At 45.5% G+C, this 15,683-nt stretch overlaps 1 protein-coding gene across 6 annotated transcripts in view; it reads right to left on the bottom strand.

Annotated features, from left to right (window-relative positions):
- Positions 1–709: 709 nt before the first annotated feature.
- USP36 (ubiquitin specific peptidase 36) overlaps positions 710–15,683 on the bottom strand; it is a 211,766-nt gene continuing 196,792 nt past the window's right edge. For all 6 annotated transcript variants that reach the window (XM_063960725.1, XM_063960721.1, XM_063960724.1 and 3 more), the window contains 3 exons: positions 3,818–3,976; positions 2,501–2,616; positions 710–1,781 (listed from right to left, as the gene is read on the bottom strand). In XM_063960725.1, the coding sequence (XP_063816795.1) occupies positions 1,653–1,781; positions 2,501–2,616; positions 3,818–3,976 (404 nt within the window). In that variant the 3' untranslated portion in view covers positions 710–1,652. The remainder of the gene's footprint in view (positions 1,782–2,500; positions 2,617–3,817; positions 3,977–15,683) is intronic.

The following is a 15,683-nucleotide window of genomic DNA, read 5'->3' as shown; positions in this document are numbered from 1 at the left end:
TTTACATAGCACCAGCATATTAAACTGCGCTTTACAAATGGAAACAAAGTGTACCAACATGTTTACAGAAATTCTGAATGAAATGTTTAAGTCCAACTTTATCACTTTATCTCTTCTAAAATATATACACAGAACACCTAGGAGGAGCGACAATTGTTCTTTCACGCCCGATCTCCCATTTAAAGTGACGGGAGACTGGGGAGGCAATATTCAAATGTGTTTTGTTTGTTTCTTTGCACTGATTGCGCACCTACAGTCTGTAAACTATACAAAGTTCACGCTCGCATTCTGTATTGTACTGTATTGTTAACCGGGACAAATTAAATTTGTTCTCCCTGGTTGTACATCGCTCAGGACTATATTGGTGCTATATAGATAAAGGATGCTGATAATATAACATTTTACAACAGAGGTGTTCGACTAGTCATACTTTTTTTATTTCCAAACTACTCGCTTTATGAAAGAGAGTGATCTTAAAACATGATTCACCAATAACTACCTAAAATAGTTGTTGGGTGAATTCCTTTTAAAAGTAAATCTATGTACAGTAAATACCAATTCAATGAATCTTATTATTTTAACCTCGTCAAAAGAAGGTTAAATGGAACAAAGACATACATGCTGAAGTAAAATTGTAAATAGTGGTTAAAAGAAAAAAAAATCACAATGCATTAATCAATTATTAGAGGTCAGGAAACGTATAATCCAATTATTGAAGCAAAACAATACCATTTTATTGGACAATTAGGCATTATTAGACCCACCTGGCTACACGTCCCCCAATGTAAGAACACAAAGAGAGTTATAAACCGTCTATATACCTGATGAGGACCTATGAGTTGTTGAACACTATGAATGTTAGATTCCACCAGATGCTAATTGTACCTACTGATGTGTGTGGCATCAAATTGCATTCATGTAGCTCTATTCATTGAAGACATTTGGCCCTAGCCACAAATATGGCCATATCTGACAGAGTTTGATTTGCCCAACCACCAAAGCCAGATACTGTATCAATAGAGGAATAGGCCAGAAATGATCTCCCTTCATGTTTCCGACTAGATATGTGGTGTAGGTGCATGATCATTTACCCACCATTGCCCTGGCAATTGGAGTTTTAGCTCTCTGCTACCTGACCCCCTCAGTGCTTAATGAAGGTCTCATGGAATCACAATTTGATTATTAACATCTAGCTGTAATGTATTTCCATCAGAACATGTCTAAAATAACAGACGCCTTTCACATCACACAGAGCAGGGCATTCAAAGGTTTATTACACTAGACTGTGTAATTAAATGCACGTCAGGAATGATAACACGCTTGTTATCCATGTTATCAGAACTTGTATGCCAGTCTGGGTGAAAACCTGAAGGGTGTCAGGTATTACCATTTCTTCACGGCCTACTTACTATTTCTATAATGTATCCTTAATCCATACACTTGTAGTTATCTCCAAAATTTAGCTGCCATGTTCTTAAAGTATTAACTTGTATAATGAGAGAAACATCTACCATAACAGATAGAGTGAGCTATTACACATCAGAGAGCTCTGGAAAGTTAGATGTTTTATTACACCATTCTATGTAACTGATTAAATCAGCAGAGAAGGAGCATGTTGGGAATGAGAATACACTTGATCTCCCATGTTGTAATCAGGACCTGTATGCCACTCTGGGGAAGTGTCTCTGGTTGCTGAATGACCAGAAGTTGCGTCGGTCCTGTAGAGATTGGAAACCATTTTTACTTCTCCATCTGTCACGTCTGAACTTTATTTTTTTCACCTATGAGATAAACAGTGAAAGATTTATCATTATTAACCTAACTACCTTAAAATAGGGTGAACTATAACATTTATTTTTAAGAATCATATGCACAGACTGTTTTTCTAACTGCACAGAAAAGTAAAAAATAAAATAAACCTTAGTACCTAGCAGGCCATCAAATTTCACAGTCAAGAATACTGAACATTTCCCAATGGGTGTGGATCACTGAGTCGACAGTCATTAGGTCGACCACTATTTATTGACAGTGACTAGGTTGACACCTGAAATAGGTCGACACGTTCATTAGGTCGACATGCAAAAAGGTCAACATGAGTTGTTGTTTTTTGTGTGTTGTTTTCTTCGTAAAGTGACCGGGAACCCAAGTTAGTGCACCACTTCGCTCGCCATGCATCAGGCAAGGCTACTATTCTCAATCGTAGTCCACGTGTATCGTAAAGTATGAAAAAGTTCAATAACATGAAGAAGAAAAAATGTGAAAAACTCATTTTGACCTTTTCATGTGTCGACCTAAAGAACTGATACCTTCCCAATATAGCAGTACCTTCACAGCAGTACAACAGCCAAGATACTGTAATGTTTGAAGAATTTGCCTTTTATTTCCTTAACTATTGGCTTTGTGTGTCAGAGAAACCGAACCTGATTCACCAAACATTCTAGTTTCTATAGGATCAAACATCAATTTACAAAATCTCCTTTCTGGTTTTAATGTAATTTACCTTTCCACTGTCAAAGTCTTCATCCCATTCATCTATAACTGTGTTATATTTGGTTTCGCGTGCATCACGTACGGCGTCTCGGCTTACAGTAGACTCTTCACCATCCCAAGTAAGCACTGCGGCAGAAAGCGCAATAAAAGAGTAACTTTCTATACCCACAAATTTGAACACCTGGGAGTAAATGTAACAGAGTCAGAGTTGCTGGAGGTCCAGGATTTCATCCGAGAACGGCTGTATTTTTAAAGTAGCAATCATTTACAAGGCAAAACCAGTTTGGTTTTGCCTTGTAAATGATTACCGGTTTAAAAATACAGCTATTCTTGGACAAAATCCCAGACCTCCAGCTACTATGACCCTATTGTATTTACCTCCCATATCACAGTTCGCAAAATTAGGGAACTTATTTTACTTTACAGAACGACTGTTCATCTGTAATCTCTTGTATATAAGCAATAGTTACACTATTTCAAGGGAGGTGTTCTCTAGAAAAGAAAAATCCTCAGCACACTGCCGTATAACAGTAAAAAAGTTGCAATTTTATTTATAAACTAGGGTTTGCTCGCATGGTGATCTTTCATTGTAAAATTAGTTCTGCTGAGCAAAGACAGTAGTGGCAGCTATTATTGGGATGTATATTGTATATTTTATATTGTACACATTGATCACAAAATGTCTTTATAAATATTATTTGCCATTTTTTCTTAAGGGATTAACACAGATGATTGGGGCTACAAAATTGTGAGCACGCCACATAAAACTGCCCATGGGAGAAGCAGCTGGTCCTGAGAGCTACGCCTGCAGCCCTGAGCGTATATCTATCGTCATTTTAGACCTCAGGAGCCTGCACACGCCGAGTGTCAAGTGTCTGCTTTTCCCTTTAGTGCTATTCCCTGATGCCAGATCGACATCATATATACCTCTGTTTCTTTCTAGGTCAATAAGCTATACAATAGTGAAAACACCATCCAATTCATTCAGTACTTTTTGAGTGATGCGGGAATGAACAGACAAAAATTCTAAATTTGATTTTCATTTCCATAGTTCATAAACAGTCCCTAGAATTATATTTCTAAAAATAAAAAAAATAAAAAAAGCTATGTACAGATACAACCCTTACAGTTTTATTATACGTATAGATATCATGCAGAAGTCGTAGTTACAAACATTTGTAAATATGTAACAAACCACCTTCCACTTCAGAACTGAAGAAAGGTATATCTGAGATTCTTGTTTAATAAAACCACATGAGAAGCTGGTCTGCTCCAAGTTTACCTCCCCCACATTATTATTATTTTCATCCCCTTTTGCAGATCTTACCTTCTGTCCCATATGCTTTGTTGCTGGAATTCTTTAGTAGCTCTTGGACAACACAAGAATTCTTTGTGCCATCCCAAGCTGGTTGGAATTTCTTTTCTGCACAGGGGATGGAAGGAGGTCTCTTGTATCCATCTTTGATATGACTATCCCATACGCATACTGAGTTTAAGTGGAAAGAGAACACAGTATTAGCAATGAAAAAAATATATTCTTAGTGTGTTTGAATAATAACCCAGTTTAAAACTCTTAACCGTTTAATTATTACAATAGTTTTAAAAAAATAAGAATTTACTCACCGATAATTCTATTTCTCATAGTCCGTAGTGGATGCTGGGAACTCCGTAAGGACCATGGGGAATAGCGGCTCCGCAGGAGACTGGGCACAAAAGTAAAGCTTTAGGACTACCTGGTGTGCACTGGCTCCTCCCCCTATGACCCTCCTCCAAGCCTCAGTTAGGAAACTGTGCCCGGACGAGTGTACACAATAAGGAAGGATTTTGAATCCCGGGTAAGACTCATACCAGCCACACCAATCACACCGTACAACTTGTGATCTGAACCCAGTTAACAGCATGATAACAGAGGAGCCTCTGAAAAGATGGCTCACAACAATAATAACCTGATTTTTTGTAACAATAACTATGTACAAGTATTGCAGACAATCCGCACTTGGGATGGGCGCCCAGCATCCACTACGGACTATGAGAAATAGAATTATCGGTAAGTAAATTCTTATTTTCTCTGACGTCCTAGTGGATGCTGGGGACTCCGAAAGGACCATGGGGATTATACCAAAGCTCCCAAACGGGCGGGAGAGTGCGGATGACTCTGCAGCACCGAATGAGAGAACTCCAGGTCCTCCTCAGCCAGGGTATCAAATTTGTAGAATTTAGCAAACGTGTTTGCCCCTGACCAAGTAGCTGCTCGGCAAAGTTGTAAAGCCGAGACCCCTCGGGCAGCCGCCCAAGATGAGCCCACTTTCCGTGTGGAATGGGCTTTTACAGATTTTGGCTGTGGCAGGCCTGCCACAGAATGTGCAAGCTGAATTGTACTACAAATCCAACGAGCAATAGTCTGCTTAGAAGCAGGAGCACCCAGCTTGTTGGGTGCATACAGGATAAACAGCGAGTCAGATTTTCTGACTCCAGCCGTCCTGGAAACATATATTTTCAGGGCCCTGACAACGTCTAGCAACTTGGAGTCCTCCAAGTCCCTAGTAGCCGCAGGCACCACAAATAGGTTGGTTTAAGTGAAATGCTGAAACCACCTTAGGGAGAAATTGAGGACGAGTCCTCAATTCTGCCCTGTCCGTATGAAAAATTAGGTAAGGGCTTTTATAGGATAAAGCTGCCAATTCTGAGACACGCCTGGCTGAGGCCAGGGCTAACAGCATTACCACTTTCCATGTGAGATATTTTAAGTCCACAGTGGTGAGTGGTTCAAACCAATGTGATTTTAGGAACCCCAAAACTACATTGAGATCCCAAGGTGCCACTGGAGGCACAAAAGGAGGCTGTATATGCAGTACCCCCTTGACAAACGTCTGAACTTCAGGAACTGAAGCTAGTTCTTTTTGGAAGAATATTGACAGGGCCGAAATTTGAACCTTAATGGACCCTAATTTTAGGCCCATAGACAGTCCTGTTTGCAGGAAATGCAGGAAACGACCCAGTTGAAATTCCTCTGTAGGGGCCTTCCTGGCCTCACACCACGCAACATATTTACGCCAAATACGGTGATAATGTTGCACAGTTACATCCTTCCTGGCTTTGATCAGGGTAGGGATGACTTCATCCGGAATGCCTTTTTCCTTCAGGATCCGGCGTTCAACCGCCATGCCGTCAAACGCAGCCGCGGTAAGTCTTGGAACAGACATGGTCCCTGCTGGAGCAGGTCCTTTCTTAGAGGTAGAGGCCACGGGTCTTCCGTGAGCATCTCTTGAAGTTCCGGTACCAAGTCCTTCTTGGCCAATCCGGAGCCACGAGTATAGTCCTTACTCCTCTCCTTCTTATGATTCTCAGTACCTTGGGTATGAGAGGCAGAGAAGGGAACACATACACTGACTGGTACACCCACGGTGTTACCAGAGCGTCCACAGCTATTGCCTGAGGGTCCCTTGACCTGGCGCAATATCTGTCCAGTTTTTTGTTGAGGCGGGACGCCATCATGTCCACCTTTGGTTTTTCCCAACGGTTCACAATCATGTGGAAGACTTCTGGGTGAAGTCCCCACTCCCCCGGGTGGAGATCGTGTCTGCTGAGGAAGTCTGCTTCCCAGTTGTCCACTCCCGGAATGAACACTGCTGACAGTGCTATCACATGATTTTCCGCCCAGCGAAGAATCCTTGCAACTTCCGTCATTGCCCTCCTGCTTCTTGTGCCGCCCTGTCTGTTTACGTGGGCGACTGCCGTGATGTTGTCCGACTGGATCAGCACCGGCTGACCCTAAAGCAGAGGCCTTGCCTGACTTAGGGCATTGTAAATGGCCCTTAGTTCCAGGATATTTATGTGAAGTGACGTTTCCATGCTTGACCACAAGCCCTGGAAATTTTTTCCCTGTGTGACTGCTCCCCAGCCTCTCAGGCTGGCATCCGTGGTCACCAGGACCCAGTCCTGAATGCCGAATCTGCGGCCCTCTAGAAGATGAGCACTCTGCAACCACCACAGGAGAGACACCCTTGTCCTTGGAGACAGGGTTATCCGCTGATGCATTTGAAGATGCGATCCGGACCATTTGTCCAGCAGATCCCACTGAAAAGTTCTTGCGTGGAATCTGCCGAATGGAATCGCTTCGTAAGAAGCCACCATTTTTCCCAGGACCCTTGTGCATTGATGCACTGACACTTGGCCTGGTTTTAGGAGGTTCCTGACTAGGTCGGATAACTCCCTGGCTTTCTCCTCCGGGAGAAACACCTTTTTCTGTACTGTGTCCAGAATCATCCCTAGGAACAGCAGACGTGTCGTCGGAATCAGCTGCGATTTTCCGTGCTGTCGTAGTACTACTTGAGATAGTGCTACTCCGACCTCTAACTGTTCTCTGGACCTTGCCCTTATCAGGAGATCGTCCAAGTAAGGGATAATTAAGACGCCTTTTCTTCGAAGAAGAATCATCATTTCGGCCATTACCTTGGTAAAGACCCGGGGTGCCGTGGACAATCCAAACGGCAGCGTCTGAAACTGATAGTGACAGTTCTGTTCTTGGTGAGAAGGGCAAATTGGGACATGGAGGTAAGCATCCTTGATGTCCAGAGACACCATATAGTCCCCTTCTTCCAGGTTCGCTATCACTGCTCTGAGTGATTCCATCTTGAATTTGAACCTTTGTATGCAAGTGTTCAAGGATTTCAGATTTAAAATAGGTCTCACCGAGCCGTCCGGCTTCGGTACCACAAACAGCGTGGAATAATACCCCTTTCCCTGTTGTAGGAGGGGTACCTTGATTATCACCTGCTGGGAATACAGCTTGTGAATGGCTTCCAATACCGCCTCCCTGTCGGGGGGAGACGTTGGTAAAGCAGACTTCAGGAACCGGCGAGGGGGAGACGTCTCGAATTCCAATTTGTACCCCTGAGATACTACCTGCAGGATCCAGGGGTCCACTTGCGAGTGAGCCCACTGCGCGCTGAAATTCTTGAGACGGGCCCCCACCGTGCCTGAGTCCGCTTGTAAGGCCCCAGCGTCATGCTGAGGACTTGGCAGAAGCGGGGGAGGGCTTCTGTTCCTGGGAAAAGGCTGTCTGCTGCAGTCTTTTTCCCCTTCCTCTGCCCCGGGGCAGATACGAGTGGCCTTTTGCCCGCTTGCCCTTATGGGGACGAAAGGACTGAGCCTGAAAAGACGGTGTCTTTTTCTACTGAGAGGTGACCTGGGGTAAAAAGGTGGATTTCCCAGCCGTTGCCGTGGCCACCAGGTCCGATAGACCGACCCCAAATAACTCCTCCCCTTTATACGGCAATACTTCCATATGCCGTTTGGAATCCGCATCACCTGACCACTGTCGCGTCCATAACCCTCTTCTGGCAGAAATGGACAGCGCACTTACTCTTGATGCCAGAGTGCAAATATCCCTCTGTGCATCTCTCATATATAGAAATGCATCCTTTAAATGCTCTATAGTCAATAATATATTGTCCCTGTCCAGGGTATCAATATTTTCAGTCAGGGAATCCGACCAAGCCACCCCAGCACTGCACATCCAGGCTGAGGCGATTGCTGGTCGCAGTATAATACCAGTATGTGTGTATATACTTTTTAGGATATTTTCCAGCTTCCTATCAGCTGGTTCCTTGAGGGCGGCCGTATCAGGAGACGGTAACGCCACTTGTTTTGATAAGCGTGTGAGCGCCTTATCCACCCTAGGGGGTGTTTCCCAACGCGCCCTAACCTCTGGCGGGAAAGGGTATAATGCCAATAATTTTTTAGAAATTAGCAGTTTTTTATCGGGGGAAACCCACGCTTCATCACACACCTCATTTAATTCATCTGATTCAGGAAAAACTACGGGTAGTTTTTTCACACCCCACATAATACCCTTTTTTGTGGTACTTGTAGTATCAGAAATGTTCAAAACCTCCTTCATTGCCGTGATCATGTAACGTGTGGCCCTACTGGAAAATACGTTTGTTTCCTCACCGTCGACACTGGAGTCAGTGTCCGTGTCTGGGTCTGTGTCGACCACCTGAGGTAACGGGCGCTTTAGAGCCCCTGACGGTGTTTGAGACGCCTGTACAGGTATTAACTGATTTGCCGGCTGTCTCATGTCGTCAACAGTCTTTTGTAAAGTGCTGACACTATCACGTAATTCCTTCCATAAGACCATCCAGTCAGGTGTCGACTCCCTAGGGGGTGACATCACTAATACAGGCAATTGCTCCGCCTCCATACCATTTTCCTCCTCATACATGTCGACACAACGTACCGACACACAGCACACACACAGGGAATGCTCTGATAGAGGACAGGACCCCACTAGCCCTTTGGGGAGACAGAGGGAGAGTTTGCCAGCACACACCAGAGCGCTATATATATACAGGGATAACCTTATATAAGTGTTTTTCCCTTATATAGCTGCTGTATAGATTTATCTGCCAATTTAGTGCCCCCCCTCTCTTGTTTTACCCTGTTTCTGTAGTGCAGGACTGCAGGGGAGAGTCAGGGAGCTTCCCTCCAACGGAGCTGTGAGGAAAAATGGCGCCAGTGTGCTGAGGAGATAGGCTCCGCCCCCTTCTCGGCGGCCGTTCTCCCGCTTTTTTATGGAAAAACAGGCATGAGTTAAATGCATCCATATAGCCCAGGAGCTATATGTGATGCATTTTTTGCCCCCTAAGGTGTTTATATTGCGTCTCAGGGCGCCCCCACCCAGCGCCCTGCACCCTCAGTGACCGGAGTGTGAAGTGTGCTGAGAGCAATGGCGCACAGCTGCGGTGCTGTGCGCTACCTTATTGAAGACAGGACGTCTTCTGCCGCCGATTTTTCCGGACCTCTTCTGCTCTTCTGGCTCTGTAAGGGGGACGGCGGCGCGGCTCTGGGACCCATCCATGGCTGGGCCTGTGATCGTCCCTCTGGAGCTAATGTCTAGTAGCCTAAGAAGCCCAATCCACTCTGCACGCAGGTGAGTTCGCTTCTTCTCCCCTTAGTCCCTCGATGCAGTGAGCCTGTTGCCAGCAGGTCTCACTGAAAATAAAAAACCTAAAACTAAACTTTTTTCTAAGCAGCTCAGGAGAGCCACCTAGACTGCACCCTTCTCGTTTGGGCACAAAAATCTAACTGAGGCTTGGAGGAGGGTCATAGGGGGAGGAGCCAGTGCACACCAGGTAGTCTTAAAGCTTTTACTTTTGTGCCCAGTCTCCTGCGGAGCCGCTATTCCCCATGGTCCTTTCGGAGTCCCCAGCATCCACTAGGACGTCAGAGAAAATATATCTTTATTTATAAAGGTTGGAGAGACAAGAAAACATTCTCAATAAAGAGGCAAAACAATAAAACAATACATGACAGAGGCCTATTACAATTGGCACAAAAATTACATTACCATAATAAACACAGGGTGCAGATTTATTAAGCCTGGTGAAGTGATAAAGCACCAGCCAATCAGCTCCTAACTGCCATGTCACAGGCTGGGATTGAAAAATGACAGTTAGAAGCTGACTGGCTGGTGCGTTATCACCTTTCACTTTATCCCTTTACCAGGAACCAGGCTTAATAAATCTACCTATCAAACCCTAACAGAACTAACAATTCTGTTGATCAGAATAAAATTTGTCAAACTACCATTTTGGTATATATATTATTATACATATGATAAAGTAAAAAAAAAAAAAAAAAAATGAAAAGAGGAGGGGATGAATCAACAAAAACAAAAAAAAATCAGAAAAGTTATGCATGTCAAAGAAGAAAAACAGCCCAGGAAGCTGTCTGCAAACGTAAAGCAATACATTGAACTTAAAGTTAAGATCACCCCAGACCTGGCAGAACTTGATTATAGTTTAAAAACCATGGAGCCCAGATTTTGTGTCATTTAGAGATCTTATCATGAAGAAGAGAAGTGATGTATACTGTACCAAACCCTATTTAGTAAAGCAGTAATGAAGGGTGGGCAGGCTGCTTCCAGTTTAAAGTGAGGAGTTTGGCATTATTTGTCCTCCATTCAACAAAGGAGAACGTTGATGAGTCTCAGCCAACTACTTTTAAGGATGACATTAGGTCTAGTAGAACCATTACTCTTCTTATACCCCTTTCAGATATGACTTACTTAATTTGCTGGGTGTAGTAAGCCGGCCTAGGCCTCAGCCTGATCCTGGTAATGAGTATTACAGTTTTTTAACCCCATTTATAGATATTACAAATACCCCTTTCACACTAAGCAAATCCTGAGTTGCAATAACATGGGATTGTGCTGCAAGTGAGAAAAGGGCATTGGTGACATCTCCAAAAGGGGTTAAAAAACTGTACCATCAGTGGTAAATTAAAATAGAACCAAGGAAAGTGATGGTGCAACAGGAAAAACATGATTGCTCCATGATTAATAGTTAATATTTTAACGTTAAATCCTTTTCTTGGAGTCCATAGGAGACACAGGAGGAATTACACTAGATAGATCGTTAGGAACGAGTAGGCACCAAAGGGTTACAAATTTTGTACCCAGCATGCCTCGATCTCCCTTTCCCCTACACCCCGCCTGGACAGTTTTGTTAGCAAGCCCAAGTCCAGAAGCGGAGAAGGACCAACACACACAGACTTACAGAACTGGCCATGTACTCACTAGTACAGGAAGAAGATCCCGCAAGTCAGGTGCGTCAGGGAGGGTGTCTGTGCCCCCTATGGACTCTAAGAAAAGGATTTAACCAGGTAAGACCATAAATTCCATTTTCTTGTTCACCCACTGGGGCGTCCTAAAGCAGTTCCCTCAAGGGCGGGGGCTTTCTTAGACTGAACTGAGGATAAATTATGCTCAAATGCTGCTTCAGCCAACACAAAAGTGTCTGAGGTGTACAACCTGATGAACGTCTGGGCTGAAGATCAGATAGTCGCCTTGCAAAGAGGCTCCACAGCTAGCTGCTGAAGAAGCTCCCACCGAACGTTGGAGTGAGCTGTGATCCCCACAGGGATAGGATGTCTTGCCACCAAATAAGCCTGGTGAATAGTCAAACGGAGCCACCTGGCCAAGGTCTGTTTTGAAGCCGGACAGTCACATTTGCGAGAGTCATAGAGGATGTACAGGGAATCTTACTTATAAACCTCCATTATTCTGTGCACATAAATGCGGAGAGCCCGGACAACATCCAGAGAGGACTCCTCAGGGGAACCCACCACAAATGCTGGGACAACTATCTCCTGCTTCAAATGAAACCTGAAAACCACCACGGTAAGGTAGTCCCAACGAGTGCAAAGGACCGCCTTGTCTGAATGAAAAACATAAGGTTCAAAGGGGGTTGATTGGAGAGCCTGGAGAACTAGGGAGAGGTCCCACAGAGCAACTGGAGGCACAAATAAATGCTGAACGTGCAACACCCCCTGCCAAAGAGTCTGAATGTCCGGCAAGATAGCCAGCTGATGCTGGAAGAAGACAGACAGGGCAGAGACCTGGACCTTCAACAAAGAAAACCAAAGACCCAAAACCAGATCCCACGGTAGAAAGGCTAGTAAGTGGGACAGATGGAAGTCCCGCGGCTGAACTCTCTGGTATTGCACCAGGCAAAGTAAGTCTTCCAAATACTGTTAAACCCTGGCTGAGGAAGGTTTCCTGACTCTGAGCATGGTCTGAATGACCCCGTTAGAGAAATCCTTCTCCCTCTGGACTGATATCTCAATAGCCACGCAGTCGAAGCTAGACAGTCCAGATCCGGATGAAGGCATGGGTCTTGAGAGAGGTGGTCATATCACAGAGGTAGATGCAGCAGCGTGTCGATGGAGAGACTCTTAACAGCTGTGTACCATCCTCGATATGGTCTATCTGGAGCCCCCAGAATCATGGTTCCTACTTCTCGTTTGAACTTGCAGATGACTCGCAGAAGCATCTGGATTAGAGGGAAGATGTACACCAGTGGAAACAACCATGGAGCTTATAACACATCCACTAGAAAGGCCTCATGGTCAATTATCTGAGCGTCGTACCTCAGTACCTGGTGGCTGTGTCAAGATGCCATCGTGTCTTGGAGTCCCCACCATCGGACCAGCATCTGAAATACCTCCAGATGTAGAGCCAACTTGCTGAAGGGAATGTCCCGGGGGCCGAGGAAGTCTGCCTCCTACTTGAGAACTCCAAGAATGAAGGCTACTGACAATGCTGGAAGATGGTGCTTCGCCCAATATTAGATCTGTGTCGCCTACATCATCACACCACGGCTACAGGTGCCTCCTTGACGATTTATGTAAGCGACAGCTGTCACGTTGTCAGACTGCACTTTGACCGGGTAACCTCAGAGGAGGTGCTGAGCCGCAGAAAGAGCTTGCAAGCTTGCTCTGAGCTCCAGTACACTTATGTGGAGTTGGCTCTCCTGAGCTGTCCAGCGGCCTTGGAATGATTGAGGGTCACAGACTGCTCCCCAGCCTCGCAGGCTGGCATTGGTGGTTATCAGGACCCAATCCAAGATCCAAAATGGGTGGCCCTGGGTCAGTTTGGTCTTTAGAAGCCACCACGTGAGGGAGTGTCGAACCTCCCGGGAGAGGACAATGGTCTGTGCCTTGATATGCAGGTAGGACCCATTCCACTGGTTGAGAACCTGTAACTGTAGAGGATGGGAGTGAAACTGAGCGCACTCATGTCGAAGGCCACCATTGACCCCAGGATCTGCATACACACATAGATGGAGACTCTGAGATGATGCAGAAAGGACCTTATCCTGGACTGCAAGGCCAAAACCTTGTCTTGTGAAGGAAGACACGCTGAAGGCGAGAATCCAAGAAAGCCCCCCAAGTGCAGCATTTCCTGCGAAGGCGTCAGTGACAATTTCTCCAATTTATCTTCCAGCCGTAACACTGTAGAAGATTGACCGTGCCTTGAATGTGGTCTTGCAACATGGCCAGAGTCCGGGCCAAGAGGAGGTGATCATCCAAATAAAGCAGTATCCGGACACCCCTGCGCACGCTATGACCACCATAATCCTGGTAAACACCAGAGGGGTTGTAGACAAACCGAACGGTAACACATGAAACTGGAAGTGATCTTCCTAGAGGGCAAGCGGATGACACGTTGCATATGGAGGTATGGGTCATTCCATGAAAACGGTCTTTTTATTTAACGTTTGTTACCAGTTTTCATGACAAACTTTGCATCAAAATGAAAGCATATCATGTACCACACAAACAACATTTACTTTGCACAAAATATTCAAAACACATGCTCAAAAAATATATTTCACATGAACTATATTTCAAAATGCAACGTTTGTTACCATGGAATGACCCAGTATGCATCCTGAATGTCCAGAGATGCCATGAAGTCCCCCGATTCCAGTGGCAGAATTCATGTGAAACCTGGGTATTCGAAGATACTTGTTCAGTTTCTTGAGACTGAGAATTGGTTGGTAAATGCTATCCAGCTTCTGAACCAGGAGGAGGTTTGCTTAAAAACCATGATCCCTCTAAGCATGGGGGTCAGGGATGATGACGTTGGAGGCTAGAAGAGGCTGCACCGACTGCACCTGCGGGAGTTCTGTGCAAAAGAGCAGTCGAGGAGGACGATTCTGAAATGTCAGTGAGTATCCCTGATAGATGACACCTCTGACCCATGCATCCATGTTGGTGTCTATTCACCTCAGGGCAATAGACAGAAGTTGGCCTCCCACCCAGGGAGGCTCATCCTGTCCCACTGTGGCGGCAGCTTGGGAGCAGGAAGTCTGGTAGCCCAGGACTGCTTCGTTACGGGCTTAGAACCCCTGGACAGAGCTGATATCTAAAGGACGCCTGACTTTTGACTCTGCCTTGCGGATGAAAGGAGACAAAAGTAGTCTTGGCTCGAAGAGGTACAGCTGAAGGCAAGAAGGATGTCTTCAACACCGCCAGTGTAGAGACAATCTTGTCCAGTCCTGACCAAACAGTGTGTCCCATGCAGAAAGGAGTGCCTCAAGAGCCTTCTTGGAGTTGCCGTCAGCAACATAACCAAAAGGGTCTGTCTGGCCCAATTGTGGGTGAGTAAACCTTGGATGTTAAGACTCCAGTGTCTATGGCCACCTCGCCAAAGTAGGTACTCGCCTTTGGATATTCAAGACATGCATGAGCACTCTATCCTACTTTTGCCTTCTGTCGTTCACTTTCCAGCTTCTCCGCCCAATCTTTAATAGACTTAGCTATCCAGGCCAATGCCAGGGCAGGACAAGTGATGGCTCCTGCATGAGAATAAGCAGATATGTGGAAATTCTCCAGCTTCCTATCAGTGGGATCCTTGAGGGAAGAGGTATCTGGGATACAGATGACTGAGGACCTAACTAAGCGTGCCACGTGCGCATCCACTGGAGGGGGAGATTCCCACTTGGCTTCCTTTTACCCTCTTAACACCTAAGGAAAGGACCATCTGTTTGGAGAACTGCAAACATTTAGTCGGCTGTGACAGGCTACCTCCAGAAGGTCCTTTTGCTAAGCCGGGGCAGGAAACACAGTTGACTCTTTCTTTTGACGCTTAAAAAGCGGAGCCTTGTCCCGTGGAGACGGGTCAGTATCTTTAATGTGAAGTACTGCTCTAACTGCCCTGACCAGTGCTTCTACATCAGTCAGGGACATGGAATCTTCAGGAACCGAAGAGGACTCCATGTCTGAAGCGCCAGACTCCTGGTCCGAAAGGGCTTGCACCGAGACACCCGACCTCTTTCCAGGAGCTGCTGTACAGAGGTGGAGATGTCCGCTAAGCCCTGCACAAAGGACTGCATCCCCGGCGGCTCATTAGTGTCAGATTGTGCCGCAGCAAGAAAAGCAGACGGAAGAGTAGACAGGCAGTCTACCAACTGTGACATTACCTGTATCAATGTGGAAGCCCAACCTGGTTCTTGGGGGACCTGTGCTGAAGGCGTCTCCCATCCGGAAGTTGCGAAGCAACGGACGCACAGACCCTTCAGGATCCTGGGGAGAGAGAATGTTGACACAGACTCTGCAAGTACGAGGCACTGGTGCAGTGACCTCCTTGTCAGCGCTGGCTTTGGGAGGCATGTTCACCAATATAAACCTCACACACTGAGACACAAAAGCTGAGAATAAATAAAGGCTGGAGTGCAAGAGAGTAAAGCTGACTCAAACTATATAAAGTGCGGCAGCTACAAACAAATATCAATGAGTAAGATACACTAACAATATTTAACAAAGCACCAACCACAGGCTGCTCCTATAAAGTGAGTGGCAATTAGGACCACAAGCACACCAGACTCTCAATGCACAAGAAAAGT

The sequence above is a fragment of the Pseudophryne corroboree genome, chromosome 3 (genome assembly GCF_028390025.1).
Source record: "Pseudophryne corroboree isolate aPseCor3 chromosome 3, aPseCor3.hap2, whole genome shotgun sequence".
NCBI lineage: Eukaryota > Metazoa > Chordata > Amphibia > Anura > Myobatrachidae > Pseudophryne > Pseudophryne corroboree.
This window is presented reverse-complemented; position numbering and strand designations above follow the sequence as displayed.